This window comes from Phocoena phocoena, chromosome 15 (assembly GCF_963924675.1).
Source record: "Phocoena phocoena chromosome 15, mPhoPho1.1, whole genome shotgun sequence".
NCBI lineage: Eukaryota > Metazoa > Chordata > Mammalia > Artiodactyla > Phocoenidae > Phocoena > Phocoena phocoena.
The window spans coordinates 63392469-63416083 of NC_089233.1; the positions used below are offsets into that span (position 1 = coordinate 63392469).

The 23615-nt window shown below is 34.8% G+C and overlaps 1 protein-coding gene across 1 annotated transcript in view; it reads left to right on the top strand.

The window, feature by feature from the left end:
• The window catches only part of ITCH (itchy E3 ubiquitin protein ligase), a 71201-nt gene extending 48766 nt beyond the window's left edge, over positions 1-22435 (top strand). The window contains exons 13-23 of the mRNA XM_065893342.1: positions 2419-2491; positions 3341-3412; positions 5906-5994; positions 7756-7915; positions 8214-8347; positions 8642-8782; positions 13344-13464; positions 13898-14002; positions 15942-16038; positions 19890-19962; positions 22336-22435. Of these exons, the coding sequence (XP_065749414.1) occupies positions 2419-2491; positions 3341-3412; positions 5906-5994; positions 7756-7915; positions 8214-8347; positions 8642-8782; positions 13344-13464; positions 13898-14002; positions 15942-16038; positions 19890-19962; positions 22336-22435 (1165 nt within the window). The remainder of the gene's footprint in view (positions 1-2418; positions 2492-3340; positions 3413-5905; positions 5995-7755; positions 7916-8213; positions 8348-8641; positions 8783-13343; positions 13465-13897; positions 14003-15941; positions 16039-19889; positions 19963-22335) is intronic.
• Positions 22436-23615: the final 1180 nt, after the last annotated feature.

The window sequence follows — 23615 nt, forward strand, 5'->3', positions numbered from 1 at the left end:
CTGTTGGTTAAATTGATTCCTAAGTGTTTTATTGTTTTTGATGCTATTTGTAAACGGAATTGTTTTGTAAAATTTCCTTTTCAGATTGTTGATTGTTAGTATATAGGAATACAACTGATTTTTGTATGTTTTGTGTTCTACTTTGTTGAATTTACTTAGTGCTAACAGGTTTTTTCATCTGGAGTCTTTAGGGTTTTTTATATATAAGATCATATCATCTTCAAACGGAAATGTTTTCTTCTTCCTTTCCAATTTGAATGCCTTGTCTTTTTCTTGCCTAATTGCTCTGGCTAGAACTTCCCATACTGTGTTGAATAGAAGTGATGAAAGCAGGCAACCTTGCCTTGTTCCAGATCTTAGAGGGAAAACTTTCATTCTTCCACCATTGAATGTGATGTGAGCTGTGGGATTTTCATATATAGCTCTTATTATGTTGAGTTGGTTTCCTTCTAGTTTGTTGAATTTTTTTTATCATAAAAGGATATTGAATTTTGTTGAATGCTTTTTTGCATCATTTGAGATGATTGTGTGGTTTTTTTTCCCCTTATTAATGTGTGGTGTACTATGTTGACTTTTCATATGTGCTAAATCATCTTTGCATTCCAGAGATAAATTCCACTTGGTCAAAAGGATTAAAATGTTAATCCTTTTAATATACTCCTGAATTGAATTTACTAGAATTTTTTTTTTAGGATTCTTGCATCTATGTTCATAAGAGAGATTGGTCTATAGTTTTTCTCTTTTTAATTTTGTTAAGCACATTATAAACATACTTTTAAATTTTTTTTATTTTAATTAAGTTGTACTTGACATACAATATTGTTTCAGTTGTACAATGCAGTTTTGTTTTCACGTAGCACCTTTGTCTGGCTTTAATTTCAGGACATTGCTGACCTCTCGTTATTTTTTCTTTTTCTTTTTCTTTTTCTTTTTTTTTTTTTTTGCGGTACGTGGGCCTCTCACTGTTGTGGCCTCTCCCGTTGCGGAGCACAGGCCCCGGATGCGCAGGCTCAGCGGTCATGGCTCACGGGCCTAGCCGCTCCGCGGCATGCGGGATCTTCCCAGACCGGGGCACAAACCGTTGTCCCCTGTGTCGGCAGGCGGACTCTCAACCACTGCGCCACCAGGGAAGCCCATCGTTACTTTTTTTTTAATATGCAGAAAATAAAAAATTAAACTTTCATGTTTCAAACAAACTAGGAATTCAGGCCAATTAGGTATTAATGAAATTAGATATGTAATAAATTACAAACAGATACTGTTGTATCGTTAATCTTAGTTACAATTAAGTTTGGGCACATACAGCAGAAAACCCCAAAACAATAGAGGCTTGTATGAAACAGAAGTGTATTTCTCTCCATCATTAAAAAATAGTCCAGGGACTTCCCTGGTGGCGCAGTGGTTGAGAATCCACCTGCCGATGCAGGGGACACGGGTTCGAGCCCTGGTCCGGGAAGATCCCACGTGCCGCGGAGCGGCTAGGCCTGTGCGCCACAACTACTGAAGCCTGTGCTCTAGAGCCCGAGCTCTGCAACAAGGGAAGCCACCGCAGTGAGAGGCCCACGCACCGCAACGGAGAGTAGGCCCTGCTTTCCGCAACTAGAGAAAGCCCGTGTGCAGCAACGGGGACCCAATGCAGCCAAAAATAAATAAATAAATTAAAAAAAAAAAAAAAAAATAGTCCAGTGGGACTTAAATAGCACACTACTGAATAATCCATGGCCCAAAGAACTGGCTCACTAGAAATAAGGAAATTTTTTTTACTTTATGATAATAAAAGCAAAACATCACAATTTGTGGGATTTAACAAAAGTAGTCTTGGAGGAAGACTTAATTGCTTTAGAGGACTAGATTAGAAAATAGTGTGTAAAATCATTGATCCCTGCTTCCACCTTAAGAAGCTAGAAATAGAAAAGTTAATTAAATACAAAATATGCATAAAAGCAGAAATCAATGAAATGGAAATGAAAGAACAGAAAAATCAAAGCTACAAGTTGGGTCTTCAAAAATTTAATAATATTGGTAAACCCTAGTAAACTTGAGAGAAAAAAGGAGAAAAACTGGGAAATGTAGTCTGCCCAAGTAAATCTTAAGACTCTGTTAAGGTCAAAGGAGAGAATGGATTCAGGAATAGACACTGTTCTCAGACAGAACCTCCTTTACCTAGTCCTGTTATATTTGGCTGTATATAAGAGAGAATCTCACAACAGGGGCTTTAAAAAGATCAAAGTTTATTTCTGTTTCTTACTTAAAAATAGTCATGGGACAATTTTTATTTTAAAGATGGTATTAGGAGTATGCTGTACTAGGGCATTTTTGTATTTGACTACTGAGTTCTTAGGGAGTGTGGTATTGTGTTTTCCTTCAATATTTTATCTTACAAGAAACTATATATGTCATATTAACATTCTTCCTCAGAGACAATGGACCCCAGATAGCCTATGTACGGGACTTCAAGGCAAAGGTTCAGTATTTCCGGTTCTGGTGTCAGGTTAGTATTGGGACTGTATTTCTGTACTCCTTTTATTATGTTGCTTACACAGTCAGTGATTGTGAAAATAATTAACCTGTAGAAAAAGAGGTAAAATGGAAGCATTGGAATTTTTCTCCTATTTTTAGGTCAAAGAAATAGATTTATCCCTTAGATAATTTATGGCTTTTCTTGTCCAGAAGAATAAATTTGAAACCATTTGAATAAGGAAACATTGCTACTCATTCCAGTACTCATTATTTTCAGATTGGAGAAATCTTCAAACAAATGAGTTAAAACATTTCTGATATGTAAATTATAACCAGCTCCTTTCATATCTAGCATTTGATATAAATGACGTTGATAGATCCGTACGTATGTATCACTTTGATAGATACATTAGTACATATATATGGTTATACTCAGAGTATGTTTAACAGATGTGATCAATTATTTCTGATGTATTATAAATGTTTACTGAATTACCGATTTCTTTATGGGGTCTAAATAAAATTAATGTACTAGTCAAAGTGTTACTTTGATGAATATTTTTAAACTTCAAACTCTTGTACTGGGCCTGTGCAAGCAAAAAGAATTTGAATTAGCTTTTTGAAAATTTAAGTAAAGATTTGTTTGACTCATTAAGTAATCACTGTGCATACGACATCTTGCTTCTGTTTCTTATGTATCAGATGATCTATAATTAGCATGAATACTCACAAATGCATGGTTAAACATTATTAAATAAAAGTTCATATTCATAGTCTGCTTGTTACTGTAAGCAAAAAAGTAAGTAAAGTTTTACCCTTTTGGTGTTTTGATAGGCCATTTTAATGGTGAGAGTTGACTTAAGACATTCTTATATTTCAGCAACTGGCCATGCCACAGCACATAAAGATTACAGTGACAAGAAAAACATTGTTTGAGGATTCCTTTCAGCAGGTACTGTTTCATCCACTTAATGGTTTGCCCCCTGGCTTCCAGCCCAAAACCTTTTGGTGCTAGCAGTTCAAACACTTTGGAACTTTTTGAGATGGAGTCCTTGAATTTTTTAAGTCTAATCTCATTGCCAGCTACCTTAGTACTTAAAATTGCGGAAAATGCAGATAGCTTTGTGTGTGTGTTTTGTGTATGTGTATGTTCTGTGCTTTTGAAGTGTCAGAGTAACTTAGTATTTGTTTCAGGTTTCTATTTCTAAGCTCAGTGTTTGATGTGAAACAGATATTTAAGTAAAAAAATAGGCTTTTGGTAGACAAAAGTCTGGAAGTACTGTATGAACATACTGGATACAGATAGAAAAAGAGAGGAGAAGACTTTGTTTTTGTACTTCTGTATTGCTTGCATTTTTATAATAAGCATATTTACTCCTATAATTTAAAGAATTTTTTATGTAGTAAAAAATGTAATTGGTCATTGATGACAATATCTAAAAATAATGTTTTCAGGAGTAGTCAACAAATGTTTTAGCTGTCCTCAGAACCTGAGTTAATTTACTACTTACCTTTATTTTACAACTTTGTTTACCAACCAACTACAGCTAAGTATTAAGTGATTTTGATATATTAAAATGACCAGTGGAAAAAAATGTATTAATATGCAAACATCCAGTTCGTCCTTGTTTTATGGCCACATGTGGTTGTGATTCTTTATTATCAAACCCTTATGATAATTTTGGTAGCTACAGCTTTGAGAAGTGCTAAACCAAATGTAAAGGAAAAAGAGATTGTCTGAGATAGTTGACAATAGCTGTCTACTTCCTTTCAGAAACAATTATATATATTCTTTACTAATGGAACCTCAGTTATTAACATTGAAGGGAAATGCCAGTTGGCATCCTGCTAAGTAGGAGCAGATATTTTTTTAGGAGCAGAGCTTGACTAAGGCCACTTAGAGAATTATGAGTCATTCTCTTGATCTGATGTAAGCAAGGCTCCAAGGCCATTCTCTACCCCGTGATTACCTATTTCTTATTTTCATGTTCGTAACCAGTATGCAGTCACTGAGTAGTCAGTCTCTGGTGGGCCAGTTTCTTGGAACATAACTTGCCAATAGCAGTGCTGAAAAGATGTGAACATGAGTAAATGTCCCTTTAGCTATTGATACCTAGAGACTTTCACAGAATGACAGACCAGATGATGCTAAAACAGTTTTTAAAAATTGTCACCCTAAACTCTACATCCATCCAATAAATGTGAAATAAAAAGAGAAAATTTTGATTGCTTTGGAAGAGTGACGTATAGCAAAATTAGCATCAGATTTTCTTCATAGCATTTGGATAAAGTTGTTCGGGGTAGTAAGTGTTTTTCTTGACACAGCACAACTGCTTATGGGGGAAATTGCAGGAGAAACATTTCTTTTTTTCCTTCATACTGGCATTTGTTAAAAGGTATTATTTCAAGGTATTTTTTTCTGGGGGGACAGCACGCGAGATCAGGGACAGCCCTACGGTTTGGGGAGCAGCCACAGGGACAAGGAATAGCCAGAAGGAACAAGAAATGAACAAAAAGGATAATTTTAACTTATAACATTTCTCATTTGTGTTGCTATATTTCTAGCCTATAGTGTTGTGGAATACTTGTCATAAGCATTGAATTTTTTGTTACCTCTGGCATTTTCTTGTTTGAGTGGGATATGAATTATGAAAGTGTGGGAACTGAGAGAGCCCTAGCATAAGCAGGTCACTTACTGAGCCTCTCTGGATATTTAAATGTGATTGTTCATTCTTATCCTTTCATGAAATAGAATCATTGTATGGACTTTATTCTCTCCAGGCCCTGTCATTTTTTTTCCTAAGAGTAATTAATGTTTGTAATCTTCTACAGGCCCAATTTTGGGCAAGTAATTAAATACTTTTAAAAAGCAAGAACCCAAATGACCTCTTCATTGTAGCTCAATAATGGTACTGTCCTTCAAATATGAAGATGATCTTATTAACCACTGTAGTAGAATACAAAATTTGAGTAGTTTTTCCAGGTTTCCACTGAGAATGAGTTTTCAAATTAACTATATTTTCTCTGCAGCCTCTGTTTTTCATTTCCAAGTTAGCCAATTAGTTATTATGTGTACCTTTTGGCTATAAAACAAACCCAAACCTACCCAAACCAAAAAGGACCTAAGCTCTGCTCATGGTCACAGTTACTCTGCTCTAAGCAAATGAAAGAAGGAACTTTGTCAGTAGTAGGATCATTTAAAAGAAAATTATATATGTATAAAGTATACAGAAATATAGATATGTATAATTTATAAAACATTATGAAACTTTAATGTATTTTCTATATGTGTGATGTTGACCAAACCACAGACAGCATTCTATGTCATGGGGAATTTAAGTTACTTATAATGCAGGAGATTTCTAACCTGGAAGTAAGTGGTATAAGGTGTTTCTACTTTTACCGATTCTTTTACTACTTCTTCTTTTTTTTTTTTTTTTGGTAGATAATGAGCTTCAGTCCCCAAGATCTGCGAAGACGTTTGTGGGTGATTTTTCCAGGAGAAGAAGGTTTAGATTATGGAGGTGTAGCAAGGTAGTGATAATATGAATACTCAGAACTTAGTTCCTTTCCTCCAAAGGTATCATTACACTTTGCTTGCAAGTATTATTTTCTCAATTTTCTGTTTCAGGAAAATGAAATGTAGCAAATTTTTGTACCTTTATTAATGTTGCAATTATAAAATTTCAAGAAACATTAATTCAGCACTTTCTAAGGTACTGCTAGTTGATTTCACCCACATCACTCCTTTAATCCTCAGGATAACTCTGTGAGAGAATTTTGCAGGTAATAATGAGGTTTAGGGACTCACCAAAGACATATAACTAAGTTGTAGAGCCTGGATGCAAGCTTTACATCATCAAACCAGAAGCCAGTGCTCAGTCCACCACCTCATATCTGTTCCACAGAACATACAAGGCCCTATAGTGTTCAGGTCACTTTCTCCATCACAGATTCCTGATAGAGATAATAGTCATTCAGTTCCCAACTGAGATTAATATATGTTTTGAAAATATAGAAAGCTGTATAAAATAGGAGTTGAAATTATAAATTCTCCTTTCTTAATATTGGAGCTTCTAATCAAACCCCTAGAAGATAGACTCAAGCAGGAAATTGCTTTGCTTATTCCATAACAGTATATCATAGCAGGTTAAAAATTTGCATAGTGGTAGCAGTATGGAAAGCCAAGGACTTCGTAGTCAAGACTGGATTTGAATCCTTTTTCTGCACTCAATAGTATAGCTTGGGGCAAATATCTTCATCTGTAAAATAAGAATGATCATATCTACTTCTCTGGGATTATTGTGAAGAGTAGAAATACTGTTTATTAATATCCTAGTTCAGACCCTGTGTCTTTGTGGGGTCACTAACTGGTGGCTACATTTGAGGGATTTTTACTTAGGTTTTGTTTCAAAGCTCACATTTCAAATGTATGAAGTAATCACAGGTAAATAACAAATATGAATAGAAACATTTAATTTTGTATTAGGTAAAGATAATTCAGGGGGGCAATCATTCCTTCTTAACTAGAAAATTAACTAGCAGTATTAAAGTATAAGCAGGATTACTACCAGTAATAGTGTTACAAATCAACAAGAAAGGAAATCTCAGGCACAAGCTGATACCACATATATTGCCCCAGATTCACTCTGCCTACTGTTCTGCCAGACCTTCACCCATGTTACATAGTTAATAACTATAATCTTACGTTAGTGTTGGTTGGTATTTTCACAGCATTTGAATTAGAGCTTCTCAGTATTTTCCTAATGAATGAGTAGCTTGAATTAAGTGCTTTATTGCCTCTGTGAAATTGGAAGGTTTTTCGTATTTATCTAAGATTTAGAGAGCAGTGGAACTTAATGAGCATCACTGAGGGGCTTTGTAATGGATGGAATAATATTAGACTTGTTTCAGCTGTTCTAACCACATGGGTCAACACTGAATTTTAAACTTGCCTATGTATAGTATTTCACTGATTCTAAGACTAAATTTTTCATATTTTAACATCTCTGAAACTGAGATGTGTATTACAATTGGAAAAAATTTGTTAGTGGTTCATCAAATAATGTTGTCTTTAAAGTCAATGATGTCTTAGATTCTTTGAAATATGCAGTGTGTAAATATCTCTGTACAATAGATGTCAGTTTGTACAGAAGCAGTGAAAATCAATATGAGACTAGAGAAATATCACCATCAGGGGAGTATAGATTCCTGAGAACTTTATAACACTGCTCTTTGATTTATTGGTATGGTTACTTACAAGATTTTTCATCCTAAATTTTCTTTTGATTTCAGAGAATGGTTCTTTCTTTTGTCACATGAGGTGTTGAACCCAATGTATTGCCTGTTTGAATATGCAGGGAAGGATAATTACTGCTTGCAGATAAACCCCGCTTCTTACATCAATCCAGATCACCTGAAATATTTTCGTTTTATTGGCAGGTTTATTGCTATGGTAAGTGCAAGTGGAGAACTGTGTTTACTTTGCTAATTTAGCAATACTAAAGCATTGTTTCTTTAACTTTCTCATTTGAAATTTTCTCATCATTAGGATATGTCTAAGATTGGGCTTGTTATATCTGCCCTTTCCCCAGAAATATTCCATAATAGATCATATGACAGGGGAGTTTGTTTTGTTTGTTAGATGAGTTCTTCATTCAAAAAACAAAAACATTCTGAAATACAATGAGATATATAAAATCTTTTATATCTTATAAAATTATCTTAAATGGTATTGTTTTCTTCTTGCATAGGCTCTGTTCCATGGGAAATTCATAGACACAGGTTTTTCTTTGCCATTCTATAAGCGTATCTTGAACAAACCAGTTGGTCTCAAGGATTTAGAATCTATTGATCCAGAATTTTACAATTCTCTCATCTGGGTTAAGTAAGTTTGTTTCCTTTTAATTTATCATTGTTGTGTTGGTAATGTATTCAGACTGTAAGCATGTAATTGGTTTACTGAATTTAAATGGTTTACATTAAACCTGTCTCATTCAATATGATAAATTTTATAGAAATATCTTAGGCAAAAATGTGATTTTAGAGCATAATGTTCCAATTTTGTTGTTAATTCCGATGTTACAGTTTAACAATAGTTATTTAAGAACATAGTCCTTTAGTTAAAAAAAAAACCTTACATGACTGAATTAGTGTAACAGTGTTACTTTCATTTGGGCAGAGAAAACAATATTGAGGAATGTGGTTTGGAAATGTATTTTTCCGTCGATAAAGAAATTTTAGGTGAAATCAAGAGTCATGATTTGAAACCCAATGGTGGCAATATTCTTGTAACAGAAGAAAATAAAGAGGAATATATCAGGTAAGAGAGGATGCTCCTTTTGACATAGTTTTTAGCCTTTCTGTTGGACTGTATAGTATGTTGATAATTGCTTAGTAATACTAGTGGACAGTATTTCAAAAAATAATATTTGCCTTTATACTAATTATTATGAGAACTGCTCATGTATTATTAAGGATGCAATACACCACATCATACCTTGTAAGTACATTGAGAGAGGAACAAGAAAAGGGCTATGGGAGACATCCTTTCATCTAGGTATAATCATGGAGCAAGAATCTGATGGTATTTAATTTGAGCCTTGATGGTTGGGAAGGATTCAGTTATGTAGAAATAAGAGCAAAAGTTATATGCAGAGTTACAGAGGCTGGAAAGCACAAGTCACGAATCGTAAATAAGAGTTGCCATGGTGTGTGATGCTGTCAGGCAGCTCAGAATTGGTAGCCCATTTGCCATGTCCTGCATTTCAGAAGCCAAGGAAAATGAAGAATCTTTAGAAGATGTTGTGGCTAATAAGTTATGATAACCCTTAAGAGAACAGTTAGAACTATAGCCCAATGGTAGATATAGAGGCCAGATTACAAGAAATTAAGGACTAAATTCAGTAGACAGTCTAAATTTCTTTTTAACGAGTCTGGCAGCAAAGCCCATGAGAGATAGGACAGATTCTTGTGGAGGCAGCAAGGTAGAGGGACTGACTATCCTGCAGGTTAACTCAAACTGTAAACCTTACAAAGAATTAGTCTAGTGGATGCTAATGAGTTTAATCCCCCCCTTTCTGACATATTTCAATTTAACCAGAAATATGAAGATTTATAAAGTAATAGAAAAGAATTTTGGTCATATAAAACTTTAAGTTTTTCTCCAGAAGTGGGAGTTTTAAGGCTAGAAGCAGTGCTGGATCACTCTTTTAAATACGAATTCTGTAACTACTATGCCATATAACATCATGGCATTGAAAAGAATCTCAAATTTATATGCAGATATTTTTGTGGGGAATATTTGAAGATCAGGTAAAATTTTTAAGTAAAAAGATGGTTTTCTTAGTGTAGTCTCTTATGCTTTGCATTAGTTCATACTTTTAGTCTCGAGTTATTAGTTCACTGACATATTCTCAACACCAGTTTAGTCAGATAGGGACGAGATTTCACATAGCTGCTGATTCTTGAGTTCCAGTTTCTGGATCTCTTGCCTGCTTTTCTACTTTTTAAATATTAACATATCCTCTCCACATTTCTTGTGATTAATATTTGCATGGTATATTTTCCTCCATCCTTTATTTTCAATCCTTTGTCTTTCTGTTTAAAGTATGTTTCTTAGAAGCAGCATATTCTTAGGTCTTACTACTTTTATCCATTCTGATAATTGTTACTTTTAGTTGCAATTGATACATTTAAATTTAATGTTATTACTGATATGATTGGACTTAAGCCTGCCACCTTGCTATTTGTTTCTTCTATTTCCCAATTTCTTTTGTTCCTCCTTTCCTGTCCTCTTTTGTATTAATAATTTCTAGTTTTCTTTTTATATATCTTTGGTTTTTTCTTAGCTATATACCTCTTTAAAGTTTAGTGACTGCTCTAATGAATATATGCATCCTTAACTTATCACCTTAATTAATATTATGCTAATACATTAATATTATATGTAACATAATTTATAATTAATATACTACTTGTACATTATAAGAGGCTCATAATAGTACAATTCTGTTTATCTCATTTCAGCCATTTGTGCTATTGTTATTTTATTTCTTATGTTTATAACCCCATAATACTATATTATTGCTTTAAGCAATCAATAGATTTTAAAAGAAATTAGGGAATAATAGTCTTTTATATTTACTCACGTTACTATTTCTGGTTCTCTTCATTTCTTTCTGCAGATCCATTTTTTCCATCTGGGATCATTTCTCAGCCTTAAAAACTTCCTTCACCATTTCTGTTAGTGTGTGCCTGCTGGCAATAAATTCTCTCAGCTTCTATCCAAAAACATCTATATGTCATCTTCAGTTTTGAAGGATGTGTTCACTAGATTCAGAATTCTAGGTTTATAGGTTTTTTTTTTCTCTCTTTTTTTTAAAACATTTTCTTTCAATAATGTCATTCCGTTATTGTCTTCTATTTTTGATGATGTGAGCCACTATTTCTGTCGTTTTCTGGATGAAATGTATGTTTTTCTCTGTGGCTTTTAAAAGATTTTCTAAAGGTTTTTTAGCATTTTGCCTCGTATATATGCGCTTTTGTGTTCTCCTGATTGATGCCATTTCAGCAGTTACGGAAAATTTTTGTGCTTTTTCTCTGTAGATGTTCCTTTTGCTTCGTTCCCTCTTTCATACTTCAGAGACTTCGGATACATGTATATTTAACCTTTGATATCATCCCAGATGCTGTTTATATTTTTTTCATTTTCTCTGTGCTTCAGTTTGGGCCATTTTGATTGATCTGCGTTTGAATTCACTGCTTTTAAGTTCATCCAATTAAATTTCCATTTCAGATATTCAGATATTCTTTCATTTCCATTTGCTTCTTTCAAGAGTTTCTGTGTTGAGAATCTTTATCTCTTCATATATTTTGTCCATCTTGTCCTATAAATTATTTAATACATTTTTAATAGCTTTTAGAAAGTATTTACTAACTTCAGCGTTGGGCTATCAGTTGGCCTTATTCTATGGATTTTTTTCTCTTATGGGTCACATTTTCCTGCTTCTTTGCTTATGTAGTCATTTTTTATTGTGGATGATACATGGTAGAGACTCTGAGTTCTTTTTTTCCCCCCTTTGAAAAATATTGAGTTTTGTTTTGACAGGCAGTTAAATTAAGGGCAGATCGCATTGATTGTGTGGAAGCTTGCTAGAGCTAGTCTACTTCCATTTTGCTTTTAATCCTAAAACATAATGTTTATTCCTAGAACATGGCTCATAGTCCTTACAATGGAAAGCCCAAGGTGTTTTACCATTACCTTGTGAGAATTAAGCTTAAATTCTGTCTCTATAGCCCTAGGTGGCTGCTGAAATTTCTGGTTGGGTCTTTGGCTTTCCATTTGTTCATTGCACAGGGTTCCTTGGAGTTTCATCGTCCTAGACATGTGTATTTAGGAGTGAGCTAAGGAGTGGAAGTGTGTTTCTGTGCAGATTTGGGAGCTCCTTTTCTTTGTCTTCTTTCTTCCAGGGGTTTTTCTGTAGCTGCTTTGGCAGCTTTAAGCTCCCAACCTCATGTCTCCTCAGCCCAATAATAGTGTTACTTTTAGTTTGAGTTTCATTTCCCTGTGCTCTTTGTAAACTGGGAAGTGCCCTCAAAGGAAAAGCCTAGTAAATGCGGCTCTGCTCCAGTGTGCCAGCTTCCTTCAAGAATCTTATCCCCACCAGTTTCTGCCTGCCTTTGGTTTCTGTCTGATGCCTTCAGACATTTGTTTTCTGTGATTTGCCCAGTGTTTATAATTATAATCACCCGGAAGATTAGTCCAATACAACCTACACTGCCATTTTCCAAAATTTCAGAGTTTTAATAAACTTTAGGACTTCGGTTGTCTGAAATTGTCATGAAGTAATCAGATGCCTAAAATACATGTTTGTTTGCTTGTTAAAATTGTTAAAAATATTCTGTAATAAAACAGAAAGTTTGTATTTGATGTGATTTTAACTCTGTTAATATGTATCTATGTAGATGAAGATTAGAAGAAAATCTAATCTGATTCAATCAATATGTCCAAAAATTTGAGTCAGTCAGTAGAATTTGAGCACTGAATATTTGATATAAAGGAATTATTGCTCACTTTTTTGGTGTGATGATAGAATTGTAGTTATGTTTTTAAAAAACATAAAAAAATAAAGACACAGACGTAGAGAATGGACTTGAGGACACAGTGGGGGAAGGGGAAGCTGGGACGAAGTGAGAGAGTAGCAGTGACATATATACACTGCCAGACTTAAAATGGATGGCTAGTGGGAAGCTGCTGCATAGCACAGGGAGATCAGCTAGATGCTCTGTGACGACCTAGAGGGGTGGGATACGGAGGGTGGAGGGTGGGAGGGAGACTTAAAAGGTAGGGGATATGGGGATACATGCATACATATAGCTGATTCACTTAGTTGTACAGCAGAAACTAACACAACATTGTAAAGCAATTATACTCCAATAAAGATGTAAAAAAAAAAGAAAAAAACTTTAAGCTGCTTCAAGAAAGGAATAGCTTATACTCCTGAATCTCCCCCAGCATTGAGCATAGCATTGCACATATTTTAGGTTAAGACCTTAGTTAATGATGAACTAACCTTGAGTTACAGAGATTTTGCATAATAAATTATGCAAATTAAAATAAAATTAAAAGACACCTCATCTTATAGAAATATATACTGAAATATTTGTTTAAAATGAAATTATATGCTATCTAGGGTATGGATGGGGCATAATGAAATAAGATGGGTATTGAAGCTGAGAGATCTGTACATAGGGTTCATTTATTTTACTTATATATATATTTGACACTTTTCATAATAAAGTTTTTAAAAATTATTTTTACACTCAGAATTTAAAGGTAAAATCTAAACTTCCTCATAGTTTTTTTTATATTTATTTACCAGAATGGTAGCTGAATGGAGGTTGTCTCGCGGTGTTGAAGAACAGACACAAGCTTTCTTTGAGGGCTTTAATGAAATTCTTCCCCAGCAGTATTTGCAGTACTTTGATGCAAAGGAATTAGAGGTAATGAGTTGTTCTTTCCTCTGCAGCATGCTGGTAAATAATGCCTTCAGGTGCCTGTTTTCAACTCACTTTACCATCTTTCCAATGGCAAAAGTATTTTTTATTCTGGCAGTATGTTTCTGAAGCATCCCCAGAGGTTAAAAGAAGTCCATAATTTATCCAAATATATAAAGTGTTACCAAAAAAAGAAAAGTATTAGAACCTCTATCCAGTGAGTGACTTATATACCTGAATATGTGTATATATGACACCAATCATGGAAACTCAGCTTTTACAAATAATATAGATAAAATTCTTGATACACAGTTTATAAGCCAAAGCCTCCTGATTAAATTTTTGAAAGTTGTTTAATACTAGTCTTAACTATGTCTAGCATTTTTATATAGGTTGTACAGTTACCTAAAGAAACCATTTGTCTTTTTCATCCCTAAAGGTTCTTTTATGTGGAATGCAAGAGATTGATTTGAATGACTGGCAAAGACATGCCATCTACCGTCATTACACTAGGACAAGCAAACAAATCATGTGGTTTTGGCAGGTTTGTCTCAGTTTCTTTCTTTTGGAATACCGTAATTTTTGTAGAAATTGCTTACCACATATGGAAATGAGTCACAGAAAAGTGTACCAGTATGTTAAGGATCCTCATTCCATTCTATGCATTACAATAAATGAATACCGATAATAACAGCATTCTTTCACTATTGCCAGGTAAGCAACACACACCTTGCACCATTGCCCAGAGTATAAGACAACCCCAGATAATAATATTCCCCTGCATTTGATCTAAATGCTTTTGGAATTTTGTAGAACTATCTGAAGTATGGTTTTCATCATTCATAGCTCATTAAGAATTATTTAATGTTTAGAAGGCGTAACTTAAGCGAGAGCCTTGGTTTGTAATCATAATGGTGTCTCTTCACAAAATTTCTGCTATAAGCACATGAAAAGTTGCTCAGCATCACTAATCATTAGAGAAGTGCAAATCAAAACCACAGTGAGACATATACCCATTAAAAGGTGGCTATTATAAAAAAAAAAAGAAATAATCATCCTTGGTATGGATGTGTAGAAATTGGAACTCTCTTGCGTTGCTGCTGGCAATATAAAATGGTACACCACTGTGGAAAACAGTTTGGTGGTTCCTCAAAATGTTAAACATAGAATTAATATGGTCTAGCAATTCTTCTCCTAGGTATACCCAAAAGAATTGAAAGCAGGGACTCAAACAGAAACTTGTATAACTATGTTCATATCAGCATTATTCACATTAGCCAAAAGGTGGAAGCAATGTAAAATGTCTATCAAGAGATGATTGGATAAACCAAATGTGGTGTATATATATATATATATATATATATATATATATATATATATACACATACAGTGGAATATTGTCCAACCTTAAGAAGAAAGGGAATTCTGACATAGGATACAACATGGATGAACCTTAAGGATATTATACTAAGTGATATCAGCCAGGCACAAAAGGACAAATATTGTATGATTCCACTTATATGAGGTATCTAGAATAAGCAAATTTGTAGAGACAGAAAGTAGAATAAAGGCTACCAGGGACTGGGGAGAAGGGAGGCAGAAGCAAGGAGATAAGTTTAATGAAATGAGTTTTTGTTTGATATAATAAAAAAGTTCTGTAAATAGTGGTGATGGTTACACAACAGTGTGAATGTACTTAATGCCATTGAATTGTACACTTAAAATGGTAAATTTTTATGTTAATGTATATTTAACCACAGTAAAAAAAACTTTTTAATGCCTTCTAATTATGTAAAGAAATTTATGTAAAGAAATTCATAAGAAGCTGAGGTGACTGGGCTTCTGTAACAAATACAATTAGTACAGTAGGATAAAAATTCTTTACAAAAAAATCATTTGGCTGAGACAAAATTCTTGTGCTACAGGCTAGAAAGAATTCTCTAGACACTTAATGTTTTGAGTCAGAATTGTAGGAGTTAAAAGCCACATAATTCTGGCAACACATAGCTACACCAAAACATAAAGAACACTGAGAGAAGAACATTACTGGGATATATCTTGGTCAGAATTTGTGAGCTTGATTTCATTTGTTCATAAAACCAAAAAGTCTGTTCTGACTCAACCTCTTTGTCCTTCGTAACCACATGAATTTCTACAGGACAGGCAGATCTAGAGGGAAAAGGAAGGGTGCCCTAGAAGAGCTAATCTTGAGACTGCATGAGTAAGGAGCTCTTGGGCCCAGGGCACTCTTCTTTTTCTGTTTCCCTATAAGGATGTGGTACTAGGATTGGTATAGGGGAAGGTTGGTAGGGCTTTTGACAAACATGGAGAAGCTCTACCATCCACAGTGGTGGATTCAGTCATTTTCCAGTGCATCTGACACTGGGAGTTTGGTTAAGATTTGAAATGATTTTTTTCTTTCTTGTTTAGTATTCTGAACGTCACATATGACCTATGTATCTCTTTAAATGTGCTTTTAACAGTTTGTTAAAGAAATCGATAATGAGAAGAGAATGAGACTTTTGCAGTTTGTTACTGGAACCTGCCGATTGCCAGTTGGCGGATTTGCTGACCTCATGGGTATGTCAACAGGATCACTTTTCCTATACAGAAAATTGTTTATCACACTGCTGTTATATTAACATGTATACAGTGTATCAAATAACAAAGACAAGTATATTTTCTTAACTAGACACAGTTAACCTGGATTTGTGTCAGCTTTTAAATCACTTTGTAATCCTTATCTCTAGAAGTTTTTAACTCTTAGGCTAGACCCCATATTTTAACTCAGTAGGATAATGGTCTTCTATATATGTAGATGTTTCTTCATTCAGTCATATGGCAAACATTTCAGTGTCTCCTATGAGAGACACTACTATTTGTATTATATTTTAATGACTTGTTTACCACTCTTCCCTGTTATACCTGGAGCTCCTTGAGATATAGATCCATATCTTCATCTTTTTATTTCTAGTGCCTAGTACAGTGCCTGTCACATAATAGTCACTGATTAAATTGTATGTTATTTTGAAATGAATGACCTTAAGAATATTTATTTTGTGACTAAATAAGTAAATTCAAGTCTTCCTTTAACACCAACACTATGCAAGTACCATAAGAGGATAGAAGTTGTGATCCCTAAGTCTGTTTCAGCTGGAGAAGAGAGAGTCAGAATTAAAGAATTAAATAGGCAGTTCTGGATATAGTGTGTGGAACCAGTTCAAGACTTTAAAAGCCAGACCAAAAGAATTTGGACATTACTTAGGGTTTTGGAAGCTATGGGAACTTGTTGAAGACAGGTGAACTTGCTGAAGCTGCCTTTTAGGAAGATTTGATAGTAAGGTATAGCATGCAGATGGAAGAACCTGGAAATAGGAAGAATGATTAGAGCAATGATAAGAACCTGATCTTAGGAGATAAAATAGGGATGGAAAAGAAGAGAGAAATGCTAGAGAAGTTCCAAAGGTAGAAATAGGACTTGATTCGAAAACGAAATATAAAGGAAGAATGTTTCCCATGTTATGAAACATGGAGAAGTTGTGAAGTGTAAAGAATCTGCTGAGTTTAAGGTGACTATCAGGCAACCAAGTAGAAAATCTCAGTGAGGGGACAGTTTTACAGGTGTTGTTAAAGCACAAGTTTAGAGGTAACAGTAGAGAGAGAAAGTAGACTCATAAGAGCAATGAAGCAGTGACATTTGAAGCTGTGAGAATGGATGGGCTTATGCAGAAATAGAATACAGAGAAGAGTAGAGAGCTGATGCTTAGAAACATTTAGGGGTGAGACATAACTAGCCTAGAGACAGACTTAAAGGAGAGGCCAGAGAATAAATATTTTAGCCTCTCCGAAGCAATATAGAAGGGAAGTTTTTATCTAGTGCTACAGAGAAAGAAGTCTCAAAAAGGATAATTTGTAAGTCCTTTGAGAATGCTCTGTAGTTTGAAAAAGAAACCATGTTGGCGGTTGGAGAGGTAAGGAATAGTGACCAAAATGAAGAAAAAACTGGTACAAGCTTCTCAGTATAAACTGGAAATCTGATTATTAAAAAAACAAGAACTAGGTCTTCTCTTGGGAATAATATTTGGGGTTGGATGGAGCAGTCTAAAGCAACACAAAAGGATACCTGTGGAAGACAGACAGTGAGATTGTGGTTCATCAAATTTGAGAGGACATTGGTTTAACCTTCCATCCACCCAATGTAGGAAAAGAAAATTGTAAGAGTGATGTATATAACAATTTAATCTGGTGGTTCTTGACCTTATCAGATCTAATATCCCATTTTTTTAACATATTTATAATATCCTCACCGAATGAAGTTGGTAGATGTGAAATAACGTATCTACAATCTCCAAAAAATACAGATACATAACACTAACTGTAATATAAAGAAGAAAGTTTTAAAAAATTATTTATAAAGAAATAATATTTATTTCAATACATGTACGTTTGGGAAAAACTCTATTAGAAGACACAGAATGTTGTTCCTATTTAGAAGAAAAGATTTGGGCTTAAGAGGTCAGAAGCCCTTCTGTATAAGAATCACTGGAATATGAAAGAACAGATAGAAAAGGTAAGAAATAATAAATAGACAAATAAATATAAGAAAAAGAGGGAAATAATCTAAGTGAATTAAGGATAATATACCTGCTAGAATAAATTATAGCTGATCAAAGTAGAGAAAAATGAGGTCGATCTTATTTTAAAGTGTAGTGTCTAATCACGAAATTCCAGTATAGGCCAAGGCTCTGATATGTACAAAAGCCTCAGAGACCTTTTTAAAGTTGAAATAGGCTGAAAAATAGGAAAAGAGGTGCAAGAGTCTATCTGGAAGTTGTTTCGTTTAGGGACAATGTCAGAGTAAGATTGAAAACAACAGGCAACCTGAAATTAACTTCAGTATATGTTTACAACATGATGTCTTACAATTCCATAAAACTTTAGAAAGCATCCAGGGTAATAGTATTGATAATATGACATATTTGTAAAATAGCCTTTATCAGTGAAATTCACTAAAATCCTTCATTTCATATTTCTCTGCTATTTTATTTTTTAAATTTTTATTTTTGTCTGCGTTGGGTCTTCCTTGCTGTGTGCGGGCTTTCTGTAGTTGCAGTGAGCAGGGGCTACTCTTCGTTGAGGTGCATGGGCTTCTCATTGCAGTGGCTTCTCTTGTTGTGGAGCACGGGCCCTAGATCTAGGCACATGGGCTTCAGTAGTTGTGGCATGTGGGCCAAGTAGTTGTGCTTTGCGGGCTCTAGAGCCCAGGCTCAGTAGTTGTGGTGCAGGGCTTAGTTGCTCCACGGCATGTGGTATCTTCCCAGACCAGGGCTCGAATCCATCTCCCCTGCACTGGCAGGCGGATTCTTAACCACTGCACCACCAGGGAAGTCCCTCTCTGCTATGTTAATATTTGATTCTAAGTCTATTAAAAGCAATCCAGACTCTACTATTACATACTAATTAGCACTGTTAAACGAAACTTTCCATCTGTGTGGTTAGAAATGCTGTAATATATTGAGAGAATGTGCCAGTACATAAACCATTTAATAATTTCACGCTTAATTATTTAATCATTTTAACTATCCTTTTTCATAATGACCATATCCTATGTTACTGGGCTCTTTGCATAACTACTTGTGAAAACACTTCAATGTGATTAGATACAAAAGTACTACCACTTTATATTTGTACTGGGCTTAGTCAGGTGGGACATGAGAAAGTTCTTTGGGTATGACTGTCTTACATATGGCAGAACAATAAGTGTGCCTGGCCCCTTCTTATTTAAAAGTCCAGTAGTATACCAGTCCTTATGACCACCAGTAAATGCTTTTTAGGGAGCAGTAGTGACTTTTTTAGAAAACCAGTGCTTAAAGATAACCATTAACAGCTGACTCCAGCACAAGGTAAATGGGAGGCAAGAATGGGGTGTTAGGTGTGTAAGGGTCTGCCCTATAGGACCTATAAGCACAAGCATTGTTAACATTGAATTCACTAGGTTGTTTACATTTTCTAAAGTTTTAACAATTTTCTGTTTAAATCAAGTTTTGTAAGACAGTGAGCTGTAGTTTCCCCATTGTGTTTAAAACTAAAATTAAGCTTTTTATGTGTTCTCTTATGTGAGGTATTGTTAATTATAGCATTCTGGTTTTCTGGATAAGGAATACTAGATAAAAGTGCATTTTCTCCTCTTGGTCATACATTAACAATGTGGTTCTCAAACTCTGGCTCTCAATCAGAATTGCCTGGAAGCTTGTTAAAACACTGTTGCTGAGCCTCACCCCCAGAGTTTTTGATTCAATTCAGTAGGCTTGGGTTAGGGCCTGTGGATTTGTGATTCTTAACAAGTTCCCTGGTGATGCTGATGCAGCTGGATTGGTGATAACAATTTGAGAACCATTGCACTATCAAACTGTTGATGATTTCACTTTTAGGGAGCAATGGGCCACAGAAATTCTGCATTGAAAAAGTTGGGAAAGAAAATTGGTTGCCTAGAAGTCATACCTGGTAAGTAAAATCAGAAAGATTCAGTTATATGTATAACTGAATCACTTTGCTGTACGCTAACACAACAGTTAATCTAACACAACATTGTTAATCAACTATACTTCAAAATAAAAGAAAAATTAAAAAGAAAAAAGTGTAGAAAATAGTTTTTTCCCATTTATCCTGTATATACTAAAACGTGTTAGAAATTAGAAATGAAATACTTTCCCCATGGTATTGAATTATTTTTAATAGCTTTAGTGAGACATAATTTATGTAACAAAAAACTTACCCATTTTAATTCAGTGATATTTAGTAGATTTTCAGATAAGTAACCATCACTATAATCTAGCTTTAGAGTATTTCCTTCACCCCAAAACAATCCCTGTTGCCATTAACAGTCAATCCCTCCCCCCACCCCGAATTTTTTTTTTTTTGAAATGTGATATTTAGAAAACTTAACTTTTCTCTGTAGGCAGAGGAAGAAATCAAGTCTAGATAGCTGTAGGGAGAGCTACTCTAACATGGTGACAGAAATACTATTTTCTTATTATAAATGTAGTTTAACCACATTTCCAAAAATGTACAAAACTAAAAACAAACCCTAATCTTAAAATACAATATATTGGAATTCAACCTAATGTCAACAATAGTTGAACTTTATTTTGTGGGACATTTCAGTGGTCATATATATACCTTGCTGGATATTTGTTTATTTTCCCTATCTACCCTTTTTATTTGTTTTATTGTTTGCTCCTTTGTATTTTCATACATGTGGCTTTTTAAAAATAACAGCTTGGCATGTTTGTTGAAAATCAATTGACTGTAAATACATGGGTTTATTTCTGGATTCTCTATTCCATTGATCTATATGTCTGTTCTTAATGGCAGTAACATTGCCTTGATTACTGCAGCTTTTCAGTGAGTTTTGAAATTAAGTATGCATTCTCCAACTTTTTCAAGATTGTTTCTGCTCTTCTGGGTTCTTTGGATTTCTATATGAATTATAAGATCAGCTTGTCCATTTCTGCAAAGAGGTCAGCTGGGATTTTGATGTGAATTGCTTTGATTAGTTTGGGGGAGTAAGGTCATCTTAACAGTATTAAGTCTTCTGATCCATGAATATCAGGTGTCTTTCCATTTGTTTAGGTGTTTAACTTATTTCAACAATGTTTCATGGTTTTCATTACACAAGCCCTGCATTTCTTCTGATAAATTTATTCCTAAGTATTTTATTCTTTTTGAAGCTATTATAAATGGAATTGTTCTCAGTTTCATTTCAGATTATTCATTGCTAGTATATTGAAATACAATTGATTTTTTTTACATTCATCTTGTACACACACACACACATATATATATATATATTTTTTTTTTTTTTTTTTTTTTTGCGGTACACGGGCCTCTCACTGTTGTGGCCTCTCCCGTTGTGGAGCACAGGCTCCTGACGCGCAGGCTCAGCGGCCATGGCTCACGGGCCCAGCCGCTCCGCGGCATGTGGGATCCTCCCAGACTGGGGCACGAACCCGCGTCTCCTGCATCGGCAGGCAGACTCCCAACCACTGCGCCACCGGGGAAGCCCCATGTACACATATATTTTGATTTGATCTTTTCTCCCCTTTTTTAAACTTGGAACAGATTGTGCCATTACATTATTGTGAATAGCTTATCTCAGTCACACATGAAAACCAGCCTCATTACTTTTTCAAGTTCCATGTTTCCATTTGTTCATTTCCATAACCGTAAATTTATTTTCCCTTTGTGGATAGCATTATTTCTTCTGTTGCCAAACATCTACCTGTACCTTATCCTATAAATATAGCAGAGGACCAAGGCTTTAGGGCAGATTCACTACCTGTTACCTTGTGAAGGTGTTCTTAATATGGCCCAAAATTAGAAGATGCCTTTAAAAACTCACAGCTAAGAATAGGACAGAGAAATTCAGTCAGACCAACATATTAGATATTAGAGCCGAAAGCTTTTTTATTCTTAATGGGGTATACTTAAAACCTTTTGATAAGAGACCTTTGACTCACAAAGCCTGAAGTATTTACTGTCTAGCCCTTTACAGCAAAAGTTTGCTGACCACATATAGATTAGGGTGGATGGGAAAGCTTGAGAGGAGTAACATTTTACTGAGTACCTGCTGAGCACCAGTACTGTGCTATATATATGCTTGTTTATTCTTCACTCTATCCTGAGAGATAAATATTGTTGTTCCTATTTTACCAAAGAAAAAACCAAGACTCAGAAAAGTAAAAAACACATGCTCAGGGGCCCAGTGACAGAGCTGGGATTTGAACCTAATTTTGCCTGGCTTTAAAACCATTGTTACACTGCCCATATGATTCTTAGTATATTTCCTTTTCTCAAGCTAACAATTCTTACTTTTAGTTTTAACCGCCTGGACCTGCCACCCTACAAGAGCTATGAGCAACTGAAGGAAAAGCTGTTATTTGCTATTGAAGAAACAGAAGGATTTGGACAAGAGTGACTTCTGAAAGCTTGCACCGCCGAAGGACAAGAACTTATTTGCAATGTTTGTCCTTTTCCTTCTTTGCCTATTGCACATCTTGTAAAATTGGACTGTGACTGTTTAGAGAGTTACCTTGAGTGTAAGTAAATTAATGTTATCGTTGAGACTTATCTCCCAGTGATTCTGGATTTCTTCTCAATGTTGCAGAACTCAGATCTGCAAATGACTAGTAAAAACCATACTTAACATGGAATTAACACAAAAATGAAATCTGCCTTGTCTTATTCCACTAGATTGTTTCCTTAACAAAAATTTTGTATATGTGTATCAGAAGTCTCATTTGGGAGTAGGGTTTTTCCTTTTAGAGATTCTGAAAATATGCAGGGAAGTCCCTTGGTAACTAAAATATGTAAGATCTTCCTGTTAAGCCTCATGGTAAGAGGTATTTGTTTAAAATAGCCCAGCTTCTGGGGATGTGAGCAAACGTCTGGCTTGTGCTCTCCCTCTTATTTCAGCCTGGCCTGACTGTTGTTTTTCCTTTCCGGAGCATGAAATCCATGCATCGTTTTGATGTTATCTCTAGAAAGGAGAGATGTGAGACTCTTGTATCTCTCTACAAAATAGTTTTGTTAGTTTGAATTCAGAGAGAAGTTGGTCCCAGCCTGCAAATGACTGCATAACTCTCTTCATTTGGAAGTTTGTTGTAATTGCCTTGCAAATACTAAACTTCACAAGCAATATTAACACTATGCTTCCTTCACTGTCTGTATAAAAGTTAACCTAGAATTGGAATTAATTTAGCTGAATTATTTGAAGGCCATCAACAATTTTTATATGTTCCTGTATATTAATTGCATCTTTATAATTTTATCATAATCCAACAACCTCAGTTACATTTAATTATTGCTAAGGAGTTCAAGTTTTAACTAGAGTGCTTTCTAATCCAAGTAGAGGTCAATGAAACATCCTGTAAAATTACATTTTCATTAGGGAGGGAGAGCTGTGGTACTGGCTAAAAAGAAGGGAGTAATACGTTTATTCACAATACATTTCTAGTAACCACAGAAATGTATTCTGTATGTGAATTAAAACTTTTTAAGTTGATAATTTCTCTGACACCTGTTAGAGTAGTTATTTCCATTCTTTCCCTTGTCCTGATCTGGATATTCTGTTCACCTCTAAAAATTTTAACAGGTTT